The sequence below is a fragment of the Aspergillus fumigatus genome, chromosome 8, assembly GCF_000002655.1.
Source record: "Aspergillus fumigatus Af293 chromosome 8, whole genome shotgun sequence".
In the NCBI taxonomy this organism is placed as follows: Eukaryota; Fungi; Ascomycota; class Eurotiomycetes; order Eurotiales; family Aspergillaceae; genus Aspergillus; species Aspergillus fumigatus.
In genome coordinates, this window is record NC_007201.1 from 202422 (window position 1) to 219994 (window position 17573).

General features: G+C 52.0%; 8 protein-coding genes across 8 annotated transcripts; 4 read left to right on the top strand and 4 right to left on the bottom strand.

Annotated features, from left to right (window-relative positions):
* The first annotated feature begins 54 nt into the window (after positions 1 to 54).
* Positions 55 to 2084, top strand: AFUA_8G00860 (NAD-dependent epimerase/dehydratase family protein). Its single transcript, XM_742026.2, has one exon. The coding sequence runs from the start codon at positions 1075 to 1077 to the stop codon at positions 1915 to 1917; it is 843 nt and encodes a 280-aa protein (XP_747119.1). The 5' UTR covers positions 55 to 1074; the 3' UTR covers positions 1918 to 2084.
* Positions 2085 to 2187: 103 nt separating this feature from the next.
* Positions 2188 to 5164, top strand: AFUA_8G00885 (sugar porter family MFS transporter). The gene is made up of 7 exons (XM_742024.2): positions 2188 to 3008; positions 3056 to 3107; positions 3170 to 3245; positions 3300 to 3486; positions 3541 to 4067; positions 4132 to 4422; positions 4473 to 5164. The coding sequence occupies exons 1-7, from the start codon at positions 2711 to 2713 to the stop codon at positions 4854 to 4856; spliced, it is 1815 nt and encodes a 604-aa protein (XP_747117.2). The 5' UTR covers positions 2188 to 2710; the 3' UTR covers positions 4857 to 5164.
* Positions 5165 to 5993: 829 nt separating this feature from the next.
* Positions 5994 to 6941, top strand: AFUA_8G00900 (spherulation-specific family 4 protein; the record flags this gene model as incomplete). The annotated part of the gene is made up of 3 exons (XM_742023.1): positions 5994 to 6172; positions 6229 to 6586; positions 6636 to 6941. 3 exons carry the CDS (start codon positions 5994 to 5996, stop codon positions 6939 to 6941), a joined length of 843 nt encoding a protein of 280 aa, XP_747116.1.
* A 390-nt stretch (positions 6942 to 7331) lies between these two features.
* On the bottom strand, positions 7332 to 8101 carry AFUA_8G00910 (uncharacterized protein; the record flags this gene model as incomplete). Its single annotated transcript, XM_742022.1, has 2 exons — positions 7332 to 7567; positions 7618 to 8101. 2 exons carry the CDS (start codon positions 8099 to 8101, stop codon positions 7332 to 7334), a joined length of 720 nt encoding a protein of 239 aa, XP_747115.1.
* Positions 8102 to 8902: 801 nt separating this feature from the next.
* ugd2 (putative UDP-glucose dehydrogenase Ugd1) lies at positions 8903 to 10694 on the top strand (the record flags this gene model as incomplete). The annotated part of the gene is made up of 4 exons (XM_742021.1): positions 8903 to 9113; positions 9163 to 9488; positions 9539 to 9685; positions 9741 to 10694. The coding sequence occupies 4 exons, from the start codon at positions 8903 to 8905 to the stop codon at positions 10692 to 10694; spliced, it is 1638 nt and encodes a 545-aa protein (XP_747114.1).
* Positions 10695 to 10759: 65 nt separating this feature from the next.
* Positions 10760 to 11608, bottom strand: csn (glycoside hydrolase family 75 protein; the record flags this gene model as incomplete). The annotated part of the gene is made up of 3 exons (XM_742020.2): positions 11489 to 11608; positions 11071 to 11442; positions 10760 to 11017 (listed from the first exon to the last, which is right to left on the bottom strand). The coding sequence occupies exons 1-3, from the start codon at positions 11585 to 11587 to the stop codon at positions 10760 to 10762; spliced, it is 729 nt and encodes a 242-aa protein (XP_747113.1). The 5' UTR covers positions 11588 to 11608.
* Positions 11609 to 12174: 566 nt separating this feature from the next.
* On the bottom strand, positions 12175 to 14597 carry AFUA_8G00940 (MDR family MFS transporter). The gene is made up of 9 exons (XM_742019.2): positions 14234 to 14597; positions 14103 to 14179; positions 13989 to 14040; positions 13765 to 13939; positions 13689 to 13712; positions 13562 to 13633; positions 13001 to 13504; positions 12787 to 12947; positions 12175 to 12729 (listed from the first exon to the last, which is right to left on the bottom strand). The coding sequence occupies exons 1-9, from the start codon at positions 14525 to 14527 to the stop codon at positions 12331 to 12333; spliced, it is 1758 nt and encodes a 585-aa protein (XP_747112.1). The 5' UTR covers positions 14528 to 14597; the 3' UTR covers positions 12175 to 12330.
* A 71-nt stretch (positions 14598 to 14668) lies between these two features.
* AFUA_8G00950 (transcription factor domain-containing protein) lies at positions 14669 to 17570 on the bottom strand. Its single transcript, XM_742018.3, has 5 exons — positions 16670 to 17570; positions 16033 to 16620; positions 15761 to 15985; positions 15421 to 15704; positions 14669 to 15366 (listed from the first exon to the last, which is right to left on the bottom strand). The coding sequence occupies exons 1-5, from the start codon at positions 16777 to 16779 to the stop codon at positions 14783 to 14785; spliced, it is 1791 nt and encodes a 596-aa protein (XP_747111.2). The 5' UTR covers positions 16780 to 17570; the 3' UTR covers positions 14669 to 14782.
* Between the last annotated feature and the right edge of the window lie 3 nt (positions 17571 to 17573).

Below are 17573 nucleotides of genomic sequence, written 5' to 3' on the forward strand. Positions count from 1 at the left end.
GGCGGTCTTCTAGCTGGATTCCTTACGGATGATCTATTGTTGCACAGAATACTCGCCGTCAGTCTGCATGATACTGCGCACCTTCGTCATGCAAAATCTCCAATAAGCGAGGCTCCCGCACAATGTCACGTCACGTGACGTATGCCCCTCGCTGCGGGGCCTCCGCAATGCTTGAGAGAGATTAGCGGACAGATGATGTGGCTTTTGAGATATTGCAAAGGTATACACAGCCTGTATCTAGGACACATATCTCTATCTTATTTCCCCCCTCAGATGTGCCTAATAGCTTCTATGCTCGGCCTGAACCAGCGAGGAACTTCGGACAGTGTCACGTGGTTGGTCATTGACTCGAAGGAGCAAGTTGATGCCTAAGGTTGCTAGATGGATCCTCAGCTTTGCGATGTTTTCAGCCGCTTGTCTGCCTTCCTTGGTCTTGGAAAATGTGATAAGGGCTCAGCCTTCATATTATGATTTTGGTCATGAGACATAGCTTTTGTGTCGACTATCGCCAAGGAGGATAAGCGATCATGCTCAGAAGTACTCCGTATACTGTCTATGATAACATCGCTAAGGCCCGCAAACATCTACATTCATGGGCGAGTCCCATGCGGGTTTTATCTTAGCTCATGACAGTCTCGACGATGCTATATCTGTCAATAAAGTCATTTCGTACATGTCAATATCGACTTCTCCTAGGACCCATTGGTGCGGAACCAAGGTCCGAGGAAGTGAACGAGGCTGAACGCACTCCCCTCAATTCTATGCGTAGAGGAACGCTAGAAGAGCATGTTCGACACCAATACGTGTTGCAGGATGGTCTCTCATGACTGGTTCAGGCCCAAAACGTTCTTCCAGTGCATTCAGCCTCCGCATGTCGCTTTACAGACTCCGTGATGCTCACTGACCCCATGATGATGTGAGTGCCTGACGTCAGGATGCGATTGTGTCTCCATTGAACCATGTCCTACGCCAAAGAGCGACGGTTGACTTTCTCTTCTCATGTCAACACCTGCTCACTGGGGCCGGGATATAGCCAACTGCTGACACCCTCTGCTCCCACAGCATCGAGCCAGAATGAAGATAGCAATCACAGGAGCCCGCGGAACTGTAGGACGCACCACGGTCAAGGTGTGCGCGGATGCCGGACACGCCACCGTCCAGGTGAACCGAACCGAGCAGCCCCCCGGCGCCATTCCCAATACCGAGATGCGCACAGCCGATGTGGCCATGAACTACCAGCAAACCGTCGAGGCCTTCCGCGGCTGCGACGCAGTCATCCACCTGGCCGCGATCCCCAACCCGGTCGGCAAGGACGAGTACGCCGTGCATAACAACAACGTCGACTCGGCGTTCAACGGCTTCCGAGCCGCCGCGGAGGTCGGGATCAAGCGGTTCTGCTACGCCTCGTCGGTCAATGCGATCGGTCTTGCCTTTTCCAACCGACCGCTCCACTTCGACTACTTCCCTATCGACGAAGAAGCCCCCCAGCATCCGACGGACGCGTACGCCCTGGCGAAACGCGAGGCGGAGATCCAGGCTCAAGCCTTCGCGGAGTGGTTCCCCGGAATGAAGATCGCGTGCCTGCGGATCCACGAGGTGTCCTCGCTGGAACGGGTACAAAAGGTCCACGCGAATGACTGGGAGAATGCCGGGGTGAAGCAGCTCTGGGGGTGGGTGAATCCCGTGGCGACCGCGCGGGCGTGCTTGCTGGCCGTGGAGAAATGTGATAACTGGGAGGGGTGTGAGGTTTTCAATATCGTGGCCCCGACGACTACGCAGGATCTACCGTCCGAAAAGCTGGCGCGAAAGCACTATCCTGACGCGGAGATCCGAGCTGATATGTCGGGTAATCAGGGATTCTGGACCACGGATAAGGCAAAGCAATTGATGGGGTGGGAGCATTATGAGACGGAGTAGATCGATCCATCGATCCAGCCATTACCGTGGATGATTTTGTTTGAACCATGATAATGATGCTTTTCATGATCGAGATTGAAGCAGTCCCGTAGTCACTTAAGGAATCGAACCGTCCACCACATCGTAAGTCAGGTGTGGAGAAACTGTCGATAGTTGGGAAAGATATCAACAAGATAGACATCCTCAGAAGTTGAGCACTAAATTACGCAAGAAACTCTTTGTGTGTCAAACCGTACTAATGACAGGGCTGGATCGACAGCCGCCAATGTTTCTTCGGCTAATAAACTCACTAAGAAGAACTAACAAAGACGGCCAGTCTTACCTGGACGCTGTCGTCGGTGGCGTTCTTAGCTGCCGGCCGTGAATAGCAGCCATCCGACAGGCATGCGGATCATCCCGATACTGCTGGCTGCCGATAGACATGTCATATTATACTCTGTCTTCAGTCGAGAGGGCAAAAGTCTGGGTGGAAGGTAGAGAGCACGGCATAAGGTATGAAGGACAATGGCAGGCAGGAGGAATCAACCCCGGATAAAGCCTTTGATACTATGTACTATGACACAATCTCTCGGCTAGTTGATGCTGTCACACATCCGACTTTCCTTCAACATGGCTTCTGTTTATGTTACATGAGTTAAAAGGTGCTTTGAAAGCAGCTTCTAGTCGGTTAAATTCTTTCAGCCGACGGATAACGAGGGAAAACCCCGTCATTGAAATAACCGACTGGATGGCCTTGAATACACGACTCCACCGGTGACGCACTTCGGCTTCACTTTCTCTCTCCCCAGAGCCGATGATTTGTCCGTTCGGTGCTCTCCAAGTCTCCAGGTCCTCCCCGGACTCCCGCATTCCCGGCTTTCTCACAGATTGGCCGATCGTTACTTCTTGCGGGATGTCTTACTCGGCCTGTCCTGCGATATGGGCACCATCCCCGGACTTCAGGTGGAACCTGGCCTGGAGATGCCGTTGTCAGGGCCGGACGGGAGTCGTATATAATGTGCTGGTGCACTCGACTGATGTTACTTCGACGGCTTCTCCAGGTCAGCGCACACTTACGTCTGGCACGATGTATCGGATTTCCAACATATACGGTACGCCCTTGCCTTGTCAGCCACGCTCAATTGCTGACGGATGACAGTCCTGGCCGCCTTTGGCACCATCGGGGGTGCTCTGTTCGGGTTCGATGTGAGGTAGGCCTCAAGATGTGATGTCCTGTGCCTCTGTCTGCATTGGCATTAGCTGATCTCAATAGCTCCATGAGTGCGTGGATAGGCACACACCAGTACCTCGACTACTTTAACTCTCCCGACTCGAACTTGCAAGGAGGCGTATGTCGAGCCCCTGTCCACTTCTTCACTCCAACTGACAGTCTCATGGGATAGATCACTGCTTCCATGTCTGCTGGATCCTTCGCCGGTGCAATTGCGGCTGGTTTCATCTCCGACCGCATTGGACGTCGCCTATCCCTGCTCGTAGCCTCGCTCGTCTGGATCACCGGGGCGGTCATCCAATGTAGCGCACAGAATGTGGCACACCTAGTCGCCGGTCGCGTCATTAGCGGTCTTTCAGGTATTCTTCCCGGTCATCATTCAACAGAACTCGACAGAAGCTAACCGGACCAAGTGGGCATCACCTCGTCTCAGGTCTGCGTCTACCTCGCTGAACTGGCTCCAGCCCGTATCCGTGGCCGAATCGTCGGCATCCAGCAGTGGGCCATCGAATGGGGTATCCTGATTATGTACCTGGTCTCCTACGGTTGCTCCGAGGGCGTACACTCTCCTGCTGCTTTCCGTATTGCCTGGGGTGTCCAAGCCGTTCCCGGTCTCATCCTGGCGGTTGCCCTGCTCTTCTTTCCCGAGTCCCCTCGCTGGCTGGCTAGCAAGGAGCGATGGGAGGAAAGTCTGGATACGCTGGCCCTGCTACATGGGCACGGCGACCGCAACCACCCCGAGGTGCAGGTCGAATGGGAGGAAGTCCAGGAAGCCGTGCGGATCGCACGGGAGGCGAAAGATGTTTCCCTCTTCTCACTGTTAGGTCCACGGGTGTGGAAGCGGACGATGTGCGGTGTTAGTGTCCAGGTGTGGCAGCAGCTACTCGGTGGGAATGTGGCCATGTACTATGTGGTCTATATCTTCCAGATGGCCAATATGGTAAATTTATTTCTGCTGCTCCCCGACGTTTATTTAGGGGACAGGTTGGCTGACATGCTTCTAGCCCGGTGACACCGTGCTCTACTCGTCGGCCATTCAGTATGTCATCTTCCTCGTCACCACTGGCGTCATTCTGCCATACATCGACCGTATCGGCCGTCGACTGCTGCTTCTCTCCGGGTCGATCATCTGCATGGCCCTGCACTATGCCATTGCCGGTATCATGGCCACCTACGGCAACCCGGTCGACGAGATCGACGGCAACAAGAACCTGCGCTGGGAGATCAAGGGTGCGCCGGGAAAGGGCGTCATCGCCTGTTCCTATATCTTTGTGGGCATATATGGCCTGACATGGGTGAGTGCCTCCATTCTCTGTCCCGAATGCCGCACTAACAAAGCTCCTAGGCCCCCGCTGCCTGGATCTACGCCTCCGAAGTCTTCCCTCTCAAATACCGCGCAAAGGGCGTCGGTCTCTCCGCAGCCGGCAACTGGATCTTCAACTTTGCGCTCGCCTATTTCGTGGCGCCCGCCTTCACCAACATCAAGTGGAAGACGTACATCATCTTTGGGGTTTTCTGCACGGTCATGACCTTCCATGTGTTCTTCATGTACCCCGAGACCGCCAGGAGATCCCTGGAGGAGATTGATATGATGTTTGATTCGAAAGTCAAAGCGTGGCAGTCGCACAAGGTTCATGATAAGTTTGGCGAGGAGATCGAGAAGCATCGCCAGCAGAGCGTGGTTGAGGCTGAGAAGCCTGTGGAATCTGTGCATGCTGAGGTTGTTTAACCGGCTCTCTCTACGCTAGGATAGCCATTGAGATTTCTCGGGTATGGCGCTTTCTACTTACAATACTAAATGCAGGCATGGTAGTAGCCTTGGGGAAAGGTACTGGGCTAGGCTGGCCCTGTTTCTGGCATACTGATAGGTCCACACTCTTGACTAGAGGGATAGTATTGACTATTATACCCATGTCACTCTTGCCTTCATATGATTCCACTTCATGAATCAATTTGCTCCAACGCCTAGCTCGCACCGTCTCGAGACAGATTACAGGGCCGTTCCGTTGAGTATCATCCAACTCAACAATGTTCTCCGACTAAAGTATAAGCGGATGCAAGTGGCCTATTAGACGTGATGGCCAAATCATGCTGCATCTGCTTGCTTACTGCTCCATTGACGGCGCCCTGTAACTCTTATGCTTCACCTTCGGGCAGCACATGATCAGTATACTCTGGTAGCAAGCATGGAATGCCGCTTTCACATTATGTCTTTGAAGATTTGCGGTGTTCAGCCAAGTCCTACTCACCAAGGCGCTGAGGTTGTCCTTGAATGTGATGAGAGATGCAGCTTTCGATGAAGTATCGCATGATCCAATAGCCATCAATCCACAATAATAAGATTAAGGAGTCTGCCATAGTTACACGCTGGATGAGAGCACCGGACAAGCCGATAAATGCCTTGCAGCAAAGTAGCATGATACGCCGACTGAATGCAGGAGGCGTCGCAAATAAGATGAGCACCTGCTACGAAAAGATGCAGCCATGCATTCTGATTAGGCACTCTTAGAGTCCTTTGTCTTGTATAGGTCAACGACATGGCAAGGGAAGTCAGATTAGCTTATAGAGATGCAAATGAAGTGACAAGAAAAGCGCCGTGGCGGAGATTTTGTTTCAGCTACACAAATTGCCCGATGTTAGCGCTGACGTTCGGCCCAATCCGAAGCAGTCAATGAAGACAAGGGTCCTTCCGATCTAGAATGGATTTCTGGATTCAGATCCTCAAAGGCATCGATCTTTGAATCTTCGAGTATATATGAAAGATGTCGTCCCCTGATTGATGAAGCATTCCGTCAACCCACCAGCTTCTGGCAAGCGTGCTCCTTTCTTCAATTCTCAGTCATTCCTTTACTGATCTTCAACAATCATGTTCCTGGAGAACTATTCTCGCTTTTTGGTAGGCCTGTTGGGATGCATGGCCCTCGTCCAGCAAGGGTACAGCGCATGCATCCCTTCAGTCTCTAGACCCAGCACGTCGAAAGGAAACATCATGATCCCCTGGTATACGTACCCAGCGGGTGGAGCCTGGACATCTATGGAAAAATTGTACGTTCTGTCGTTCTTCGAGTCAGAGCCAAACCTCTAACCTGTATTGCCAATAGGATCAGCTCCAACCCCGACGTCCAGTTCACCATCATCATCAATCCTGACAACGGTTCCGGCCCTACCGCCCTGCCGGACGAGAACTTCTTGGCCGCCGTCCCCAGGCTCACAGCATACAGCAACGCGTTGGTGATTGGCTACGTTCGTACTGACAAGGGGACCCGCGATATCTCGGAGGTCAAAAAGGAAATCGACACCTATGAGGGGTGGCCATCCGCCAGCGGAAACCCCTCCTTCGCAGTGCACGGCACCTTCTTGGACGAGGCACCCTCGGAGTATGATGCCGCCGCAGTCGAGTATTTCCAGCAATTGGCCTCGTCCATCCGTGGAAGCAATGGACTTGGTCCGAACAACCATGTAAGCAACTGCTGACAGCCCTGAGTCGGACATGCTAACCACTATATAGGTCGTGATGAATCCCGGCACTGTTCCTGATGCCGCCTACCTCGGGATCCCCGACACTACCGTCATCTTCGAGTCGCCGTACAGCGAATTCGTACGAGCGGTTTCATCCGACCAGTTTCAGGGAATCAAGGGCCAGGACCTCAGTCGCTTTGCGTCCATGGTCTACGATGTTCCCGACAACGTGGACCTCGAGAACTTGCTGTCTCAGCTGCGTGCCATTTCCAGCCAGACCTATCTCAGCAATCTCAACACCTACCAGGCTTTCGATTCAGTCTGGACCAAGGTGGTCTCTCTCCTGTCTGCGTAAGTAGGACGATATCCGGATTCTCCTCAGTGATATGTCTTGATGGCGTGTCAATGATGTTTGTGGCTGTGTATTCGTGCACTTCTCCTTCAAGACTTTGCTGGAATCGTTCGTACGATGTCGCGAAGAGAATGATTGTGCCTATGTCCCCGACATCAAATGAAACGGGATTGGCAAACTGAAACGTGTGACGTGAATTCTTTGTGACACTCGCAATAGGCGCTCAAAATGTGATTCAATAGCATTACTGCTTACTGTCATCAGACCCATAGGATGCAGCTAAGACAAGACCAGACCATAGACAAAGATCGGAAAGGTAATCTATCCGTTTGCTCAACCCCTGCATTCCTCCCTCCGGGACCGTCTAATTCATAGTAACCGCAAGGCCGTCAATTATTGCTTCGCATTGTTCTTGTAGATGGTTCGAATGTGATCCGCCAGCTGCTTGGCTTCGTGTCTCGCCCACGGCATAGCATGATGGTAGTCGACCTCATACAGCGTCGCCGCGTTCGGGTTATAATAGTCTTGGAACTGCTGCCTCCCCAGCATCAAGAACGGATCCTTGAGCCCATGGACATGCAACGTCGGCAAACTAACCCGGCGAAGCGATTCATCCGGCTTCTCAATATCTAAGCCCGTAAGCCCGGAGAGCACCATGAGCAAAGGAAAGGAGCCATACACTCAGCCACATCCGACTCCATCGGCGCCCCCGCCCCATTACACAGTACCCCGAAGAGCAGCTTGATGGGCGTCTTCTTCGGGATCCCTAACGCATCCCGCCGCTGCTGGTCCAGCAACAAGCCTCCCGCCACGCGCGAACCCTGGCTGAACCCCATCGCGCCGACCCACTCCCCGCCCGGCCCCTCGTCTTCCATCAGCCTCCACACGCGCTCGACCCCGTCGTTGCCGGACGCATCGTACCCGCTGCCATTGGCCCGTTCCCCGCGCTCATCTTGCGTAAACCACGACTTGAAGGGCGCATAGTCCGCGAAGACGGGCAGGACGTCTGGTCCCGCGCTGCGCTCAAAGGGACCCTCGAAGAAGACAAGCTGGAAGTCGTTCTTGAGGAGATGGGCGAGCTGTTCGCATTGGATTCTATAGATGGCGGCTGATGAGCCCCCGCCGTGGAAGCACGCGATGCGGGGGAGGCTGTTGATTGTCATTTTTACCGTCTGTTTGAGATGGTCGTGTTTTTGCCGTAGCAGCGGTAGTTAGGCTTGATTTGAGATAGCTAGTGATTTGAAGTCTCGTGGGAATTTGGGTGAAGGAGGGGGGTAAGCACTAAGCAATCGTCTCCTTTCGGACTACTCACCGAGGCTTTGACTGGTCCTGTGGCTAAGCCTCGGCGCAGATTGCATATCGAGAATGATCGCCATTGGGTGAAGACTAATCACTTGGCTTGCGACAAGTTGCAAGGCCGAGTCTTCGGCGATAACCGTGGTGAGATCCTTGGCAGGCTGGCGATGCATTCTGCCTAACATCTAAGCGAGGATATTGTCACATACCCGGGAAGCCTGAATTTTGGTCGATTTTCTCGAGGCTAATGTTTATTGATATCAAGACCCAATGTAGACGGAAAACTCACCTGGCATGCTTCAAAATGTCTGCGTTGTCGTCGACTGAGCCTATTGGTAAGCCATTGACACCGGTTGTTCGCCTGTCTGGAGGGAGACACGTAGTCGACAGAACGTGGACAACCCAATGTCGGGCACCCAATTATATAGCGGTAACGGCAAACCGGGCAGAGAATCGTGCTGTTTGTTCAAAAATAGCTGCACAAGACCCGTTCATGCACTGTTCCGCAAATGTGGCTGACGACAGACCGCTCTTTTGACAGTCCAGCAAAGATCACCAGTTTGCCATTGCACGCGTTTCTCTCCATCGTCGCTTGTTTAAGTGGTTATTAGGGGGAGGTAATGCTGGAGAATAGGCGACGTCCTTGCCAATTCAACCGCTAGATCAAAATGCCCTTCTTCCCGTTGCTGGTGCTGTTGGCCGGCATTACATTGCTGATTTCCCGTCGTCGATACAAGGCAATCGCCGACAGAGAAAGTCCCAGAGTCATTGTTGAAGGGCATACGTACTCCGAGAGTGTCGGAGAGGGACAATCTTCGACGCGCGAGGGGAAGATTGAATCCATTCGTAGTGCGTGTATCATCGGCGCTGGGCATGTCGGTAAGTCGCCTCTTGAACCACACACATGGCCCTGCCTGACACAATACAGGAGCATTGACGGCAATTGTTCTTGCGTCTCAGAATCCGCAGGTCCAAATCCATGTCGTTGATGACGATCCGCGTCTGATCACCGCCTGGAATTCGGATCGCTTGCCGGTCGTTGAACCTGGGCTGGATGACCTTGTTTTTGAGGACCACGCCGTGGCATCAAACATACCGAAGAAGCAAGCTGGTCACCAGCTTGAAACACATCAGTCAGATCTACGACAGCCGCGAATACGAAAACTGCGTAATATCACTTTCTCAACCAACATCCATGCCGGAATAGCAGCATCAGAGATCATCTTCCTCTGTTTGGACCCTCCCTTGGACCACGTAGGCTTGCCCCATCCTCAACCTGCACAGCAATCCATACTAATTCCTAGTCCTGCTCCGACGATGAGACTCCCGGTCTCGACCTGACCAGCCTGAAATCCGCCATCCGGGCCATCGCCCAAGTGTCAAGCGGACACAAAATCATTGTCCACCGGAGCACAGGACCAAGCGGAATTGTCCCCCGGATCAAGAAAATGGTAAGGGAACGGATTCGACCCGCATAGACTCTGAGTCTCTCTCACAATAATACAGCTCAAGAAAACCGCATCCCCATCCGCCTCCTTTGAAGTTCTCTCCAACCCCGAGTTCCTAGTCCCAGGAAGCGCCATCCGCGACCTTCTCTATCCAGTCCGGATCATAATCGGCCACATCTTCTCCGAGGATATGTCGCCCGAGGCACTAACCGCGCTGAAGGGCTTGTATTCTTGGATCCCCGAGGACCGCATAGTCACCATGGACGCCTGGTCATCCGAGTTGGGTAAGATCGCCGCGAGCGCAATGCTCGCGCAGCAGACAAGCAGCATCCAGTCTCTGCGGGCGATCTGCGAGTCGACGAATGCAAATATCACGCATATCGAGCAGACCGTTGGGGCACTTTCTACGACTGGATACGGGTCTTCTGAATCGATCTTGCTCAGGGACGTCGGGTGTCTGGTTTACTTAGCGCAGGAGCTGGGGTTGCCGGAGGTGGCGGAGTACTGGAGGGCGGTGCTGAGGATGGATGCGTATCACACACGGCGCCTTGCTCAACACATTACCGAGAGTGTACCTGCGGGAACAGAGCGGAGAGATGTCGCCATCCTTGGCTTCGCGAGCAAGTGGAACACGATCGAGATTGGGGATAGGAGCGCAACGCGGCTGGTGCAGGAACTGACAAGGACTGGTGTCAAGGTGGACATCTACGATCCGCATGTGTCAAAGGAACAGATCGAGAGAGCGCTAGGTCTTGTGAGCGGTCATTTGGATGCCGTCACGGTCGTGGAGGACCTGCACGCGGCGTGTTCTGGTTGCGGTGCGGTCGTCCTGCACACCGATTGGGACGAGTTCAAAGAGGATCGCCTAGACTGGGAGAAAGTTGCGGGGAAGATGGAGTCTCCAAAAGCGCTGTGTGACCCTCATGGGATGCTTGATTGGCAGCGGATGGAGAAGCTGGGGTTCAAAGTACTCCGACCAGGAGTCAATTGTGCTAACAAGCTTCAAGCATGATGTATGACTATGGACACGCGTGTATACCACTCAAATACCTCACACTATACCCGACATAAAGTTCCTTACGCACTAAGCTTAGCGACAAGGCGATCACCCAAGGCCTTGATACTCTCCTCAAAAGTCTTAGTGTCGCGAGCGGTCCAGGCAGCACTAGCGCCAGGGACAGCGTCCTGTCCCATGAAACCAATGTAGAGTACATCCTCCTCCCCATGGCCGTTATCCCCTGTGATGCCGTCATTGGGAAAGCACAGCTTGGCCAGCGAGATGGAGGCCTCCCCGGTAGAAGTTCCACCATTGGTATCACCCCAGATACCGTAAAACTAACAAGTCAGTTTGCCATCCGTGTCATATCAACAAGTTAATAGCAACATACCAGTTGGTTATTGCACACCACTGCCATCACGCTTAACGGCTCCATCCCATACTGCTGAGGATCAAAGGTCGGCGAGCTGCCCGAGTTCCCAAACACCACGTACGGATGGATATTGGCGTCCAGATCCGAAATGCCGTACTGCTTCACGGTGTCCATGAACGCCGTCATGCTCTGGCCGGAGGGGTCATTGGCGCAGTCGCCAGCACTGTTGTTCGCTCCATCGCAGTCGATGTCCATGTTAACGTACTGGCCGCCGTTTGCGGAGCTGTGAAGGAAGATGGCCCCCTCAATATCGCCGCAGTAGGCGAAGGACCTGGAGCCGCTGATGCCGTCGGAGAAGCCGTCCTGCAGCTTGTTCTGGCATGTTCCGGTCTTACATCGTTAGTCACTTGCAATGGCGAAGGAGCGCAGGCGCTACCTTGTGTTTATTGTAAATTTGCTGCAGGTTGGCTGGGACAGTATAGGCCGATGCCAGGCCCACTCCAGCCAAAACGGCGGCAGTTGCAAGAAAGTGCATTGTGAAGATTGCTGTTCTCTGGTTATTGAATTTGAGATGGACCCTGCCGGCAAAGGCGAAGCTTTATATGCCTTATGGGTCCGGTATCCATCGTTTCAGGGTACGAGCTAAATCATCCTGAAACTGTGGCACCGGCAATGTCACCGGCAAAGCACCCGATGAAACATCTTATTCGCGGCTTGTCAGCCCATGATCACACGCTGTAGATTAAAGGGAATTTCTTAATTGGGAAAATGGGGTCAAATGCCGAACCTAACGCTTGTGATCGACCCGCTGTGGCTGATCGCCCATATTGAAGGGTTGCATCGACTAGTGCAGGAAGCTGAGATGCGAAGACAGTCTAGGATAAGATCTTCGCAATCAGCAGGGAATACTCTACAGGTAGTGTGGCCGAGTCGAGCAAATGACCCTGGTTTCTGCTTAATGAAGAAGCAGTCCAGCATGTAGCATCCTCAGTTACATGCTGCAAGCGGATCATCAAGTTACCTCTGTGAGACTAATCCCTGAAGACTTCATTTGACTTTTTGTCAGGAAGTATAGACTGGTTCTTACTTTTGTAAATACATACAGAAAAGGAATGCATTTGATGTCACCGTTGATCGTGTAAACGCCCGGACTTGAGTTTGAACAAGGGTTTCTCGTACGATGAATATTAATTTGTCTAATCTACAGTTTGTTCTAATCCTTTGAACAGACAACCTGAGTGGAGTCGCTCTATCTTCAGATCTCGCAGATATCCCACTTCAGTTGTTCACCTTCCCTTCCTCTTCCCCTTTCGACTTGTCCTCTTTAGGCTTGCTAACATTCTTCCAGCCCATCCCCCAGGCAAGGAAGAATTGCAACACACTCAGCGCAGCAATTAGATAGAAAACATGTCCGATACTCTTTGAGTAAGCGATCAGAACTCCGGGGAGACTCGCCTCAGACACAATGCGTCGGAATCCAGTCGCACCAGCAGCAATCACCCTCTCGGAGTCGACTGTAGGGGCGTACTTCGGGATAGTGCTTCTCAGACCATGAGAAAAGATAACTTCTGCCGCCGCAAGAAAGATGGCGGCCCCAATGGTCTGGCTAAATGTCAGGATGGCCATGGCTGGTGACAACTCGTCGGGCAGGACAGCGTTTTGAACGGCTATCATAGGCTATTTCTCCGTCAGGTACATGCGCGACAGTGTGATAAACCGAACTATTGGACTTACAGTCTGCATTGCTGCTCCTCGACCAAATCCTATGAGAGCTTGATAGCCGGCCCAATCGCGTGTCGGAGTGGTGGGTGATAAGGTCGACAGAAGACCACATCCGACGGAGTTGAGGATGCCGCCGAGAACCGCAAAGGGGAGATAGTAGCCTATTCTTCCAGCTATGGCAAGACAACATTAGCATGAATAACCACAGAAGGAACAGATGACATACTGAGAGCCCCTGAAACCAGAGCCATGACAATCTGGCACAGCACACCCGGCAACAAATCAACACCACTAACCAGCGCTGACTTGTCTCTTACTGCCTGGAAGTATATCGGTAAATAGTACGACGCAGTGATTGTCATCCCGAACAAAAACATAATCACCACACAGCTGCAGGAGACGATTCGGTTGCGAATCACATGGAATGGAATCATGGCATCCTTCCCCATGCGGTGCTCCCATGCCGTAAAAACAAGGAACGTTGCACCCGCACCGCAGAACAGGCCGATGACGGTGGCGCTGTCCCATGCATATTCATTACCTCCGTACTCAAGTGCCAGCAGGAGTTGGATTGCAGCAGGGGCAAAGAGGACGAAGCCGAAGATATCGAACGTCTTGAAGAATGTGGGTAGTACATCAACCGCGCGACCCTTTTCTCGTTGCTCGGGAATACGGGTGAAGATCAAGAGGGCCGCAACGAGGGCGCCGATGGGCAAATTGATGTAGAAGCCTGTTAAAACGAAGCGTCAGACCTGGATATATCAGAGACGGGACATGGTCCACTTACACCAGCGCCATGTCGTATACGTGGTAAACGCACCACCGATCAAAGGGCCCAGAATCAGTCCAACCTGTGACACTGCAAAGATGCATTCAGCGTGTGTTTCCTGCTGTCTGACAAGGTCGGTACATACGTCCCATCATAATGCCAACCAGAACTCCTCAACATGTCAGCTTCCATCAATCAGCTTCCACTAGAAGGGCCCATACATGGTCTTTTATGCAACGGCACAGCACCGGCAACAATAGTCAGAGCGCCGTTAGACATTCCCGAGGATCCCATTCCAGCTATAGCTCGGCCGACAATGAGCATTTTCGACGAAGTAGCGACTCCACATATCAAGGAGCCCAGTTCAAACACTGTGAAGAAGCCTAGGAATACCCACTACACGGAATCAGCCGACCATTGTGGGCTGAGTAAAGGGATAAGCTACCTTGGAGGTGAAGTAGGTGTAGAACTTCCCTGTGAGAGGCTGAAGGGCGGAGCTGTGAAGCAGGTTAGGCCAGGTATGTAGTTTCATCCCCCAGTATAAGATTTTCTGACCTACCTTGCCAACGTGTAAGCACTACCGTACCAGGCGATGTCCTGGAGGGAGTGGAATTGGTTCGTAATTTGTGGTATGGCCTATTCAATTCAGATTAGGGACACCTTCCACACTTTCCAAGCAGGATGACAGACAGTAGACAATATGGACATGTCCAGCAACATCAGGAATATGACAAGGGTAATCCCTGAGGTTACCATGAATAGGGGAATGCCTTTAATCCACTTGTCCGAGTGTTCCCCCCCATCATTGGGAATAGCATTGGCCAGTTCTTCTGTATTATCTCCTGGAATAGCTTCGGGTTTTTGTTTGATGTCGGATAAGCCAGAGGTCTCAGATGGGGTATTCTGAGCATTCTGTGTAAAAGACGCCTCATTGTTTCTGTCACCGGGTTGGGGAGCGTCTTCACCTTCCACTTCTGTGCGCATGCTGTGAATGAATCCTGGTGATAGTTGTTGACTAGCTGCCTCTGATTGAGAGGGGAATTTTTCAACTATTATACCTAAATATCGGTCGGAATTGGGCCAATGCCGACTCCGACTCCCTACACGCGTTCATATATGTGTTGGGGCGGGATTTGCGACAACGAACAGGGATCAACGACTCAGTCCTGTTGACATGACTCATTCAAGGAATCTAAATTTAACTTGCAGATATATTCAAAGTGTAGCGCTAGAACATCACTATTCGTTCTGACTCGCCTGCATCCACGATTCCAGCAGCCATACATCCGGCCAATTGAGGTATGCTTCGAGAAAGTCCTCGTCAACACTAGGAAGAGCCGACGACTGTCCGTCGGAGGTTTCACTTATAGCTACAGCGTTCGGGAGCCTAGATGCCCAGCTAGCTTGCAATTTAGGAAGGATCCTGGCCGCCTTGCTCCACGAATCCCCATCTGTTCCTTCGTTCTGAATGCCTGCCGCTTCGGCCACGGATCCCAGTCGGTCAATTACCTCCTGCGAGACAGACTGGAGATCAGCTATTCGTGTAACTGCTTCTTTATCCCAGCCCGGGTAGTCAAATGTGGAAAGATAAAACAAGGTACTCAGGCAGTGTGAGACCTGGAAGATGATCGTTACTGGCAGGAAGACATATTCTTCAGGACTGAGGGTGAGAAGGAGGTCAAGCCAATTTTTGGTTGCCGCTAGACAGGCATAAAGATGGCTGATACGAGTAACATCTACGTTCTCGACTCGTGTGGCCGACCTCGACAGCGCCAACTCATATACAGTCACTTCGGCTTGGTATAGATGGAAAAGGACAACCTCTGAATCACATGTCAGCATTGGATTTCTGTGTGATATACACCAGTTCTACTCACTGTTGTCCGCTAATTCAGGGGGAATTCGACTTCTAATACTTTGCAGCTGATGTTGCATCGTTTGTATGAAAAAGGATGTCGGCAACCGGGGGCCTTCTTCGGTGGCGAGCCCGCTTTCGTCCCAAGACCGCCTGATCACCTTGTCCACGACGAGCTGAATTTGAACGAGCTGTACAAGGACTGCGTCATTGGGGGTCTCTTTTCTCTCAGTCAAGACTTCCAGGCATTCTTTCATGTGCGCTGTCCAACGCATTGGATCAGGCTTGCACAAGAACTGCGATATACTGACGCAGAACGCATTCAGTATTTGATAGGATACGCTGGGATACAGACTACATACAACGAACTTAGGAGGAAGCAACTGAGTAAAGCGCGTCGCTCATTCATGGTCCGTGTTCTGGAAACCGGAAATAGGAGGTTTTGAGTAGGACCATTCCAGTCGCAATCGGCAGGATGTGATCCATCAGGTGGGGACTTTTGAAGGCCCAAGTCGAAGACGACCGATATTGCCAGTTGGATGTATGTACAAAGAGAATATTTTTGCGGTTGACAGTGGAAGGTGACCCTAGAGTAGTCAGTAGTGGGAAACCGCGTCAATCGGGATTCAAATACCAGCCAAGATAGACCAGTAAGCCTTGTAGTATATCCAAATTCTTTCGACAGTCCACGAGGAGCGCCTGGGCTGCTTTTTCTCTGATATTGACGCTGAGGGCAGACTGACGCGCTGTATGTTTGCACTGTACTGCACAGATGCAAAACCATAAGAACGGAGACTCCGTCTTCAGTTCTGCAGCACTGACGCCATCTGGAATATAGACAAATGGTAGATATTTTAGGGGCCCGCTGCGAAAGGCTCTCAGAACTTCCTCTGGTCCGGAGTCGGTTGTATGTGGGAAATAGTCCTCCGCTGACCTTGCTGATGGAGTAAAAGACCTAGCAGGAGAGTTGTCAGGCGGCGTGCTGCCGTCTGGCGTGAGGAGCGGGGGCATAACATCTTGACGTCCTGTAGAAACTTGATTCTGATCAGGTCTTGCAGGGCTAAGACATTCAGACATCGATTGCGACTGATGAGTTTTGAGGAGGGCGAGGATGCCATCCAGTTTTTGCTCCAACTGCACAGTTTTTGATGCTATTGATGTGTTTCGCCTGGTTCTTCGGACTCTGGTGGCTGGCTGGCATGCTTTATTCAAACGACAACACCTAGCGTGGCTGTTTACTTATGTTCACTCACCCATTTTCAGTAACTTACCTTGCGCAGATGCCCCCTGTCTCGGGAATGATACATTTGCATTTGGCTCGAGCACAGTTCGCACAAGCCCGGCCATATGGTGCTGGGACATAGCTTGCGGTGTCATTCATGAGAGGATATGACGCTCGATGCTGTCTTTGACGATTCCGTTATCTTGAAGTCCGATCCAACGCAATGAGAGCTCCGAGACCGATGGCTCAAGGGAACAGTGATGGATCTTATGATCTTACGTGAGACTCAATGTGAGGTGGCTAGGATGAGGCCGTCGGTCGGAATTGGACCGGATTTCGACAATCCCGACGTAAGCACTAAGTCGGTGTCCAACTCGTTGATTGGCTCACAACTCGAGATCTGCTTGAATAGCTGATCGAGTTTTCCCAGGGGCAGTCGAGAGACACATCTTGTTTGCGGATTTCGAAGTCCGGATAAGCATTTTCGATCAAGGCATTGCAGATGGTCCAATATGGACTATCCCTAGCTGACGACAGCAACGCCACAGGTATCTGCATAGCTTCAATCTGTTTACATAGACGCAGCCTTTTCCAGTGCCTCAATTGTCATGTCTTAAGTCAGATCATCCGCGACGTCGGCTTTGCACGTAACGGCTTGGGACGCCTTGCGCTCCATCTTCTTGTTTCCACGACTTGATTTAATTTTAGTCGCACGCTTCCTGGAATCCAGTCGGCAGGTTGAAGACCCTGCTGTATCTATGGCAAGACGGGCGCACGAGCATGCCGAGCTGCTTGAAAGGCACTTTCCCAAGGCAGACATCAAAGTGCCGCGAGGTAGTTGGCGTGATCCCCAGTTATTCGATTTCGAGGTGATAAAGTTATTAAGACCGAAAAATCAGCGGGATTTCAAACCTGATTCTTGACTGTCTTTTCTATCTGTGATATTACGTTTG

Excerpts from the sequence above, each read along its gene's own strand:
- AFUA_8G00860 (XM_742026.2), top strand. The coding sequence starts at position 1,075 with ATGAAGATAGCAATCACAGGAGCCCGCGGAACTGTAGGACGCACCACG.
- AFUA_8G00885 (XM_742024.2), top strand. The coding sequence starts at position 2,711 with ATGATTTGTCCGTTCGGTGCTCTCCAAGTCTCCAGGTCCTCCCCGGAC. Across the intron at positions 3,009-3,055 it reads TCGGATTTCCAACATATACG|TCCTGGCCGCCTTTGGCACC; the intron begins GTACGCCCTTGC and ends GACGGATGACAG. Across the intron at positions 4,423-4,472 it reads GCATATATGGCCTGACATGG|GCCCCCGCTGCCTGGATCTA; the intron begins GTGAGTGCCTCC and ends CAAAGCTCCTAG.
- AFUA_8G00940 (XM_742019.2), bottom strand. The coding sequence starts at position 14,527 with ATGCGCACAGAAGTGGAAGGTGAAGACGCTCCCCAACCCGGTGACAGA. Across the intron at positions 13,713-13,764 it reads GCCGTTGCATAAAAGACCAT|TTCTGGTTGGCATTATGATG; the intron begins GTATGGGCCCTT and ends CATGTTGAGGAG. Across the intron at positions 13,505-13,561 it reads GTATACGACATGGCGCTGGT|GCTTCTACATCAATTTGCCC; the intron begins GTAAGTGGACCA and ends TCGTTTTAACAG.
- AFUA_8G00950 (XM_742018.3), bottom strand. The coding sequence starts at position 16,779 with ATGAATGACACCGCAAGCTATGTCCCAGCACCATATGGCCGGGCTTGT. Across the intron at positions 16,621-16,669 it reads ACAGGGGGCATCTGCGCAAG|GTGTTGTCGTTTGAATAAAG; the intron begins GTAAGTTACTGA and ends CAGCCACGCTAG. Across the intron at positions 15,986-16,032 it reads TTACTGGTCTATCTTGGCTG|GGTCACCTTCCACTGTCAAC; the intron begins GTATTTGAATCC and ends TGACTACTCTAG.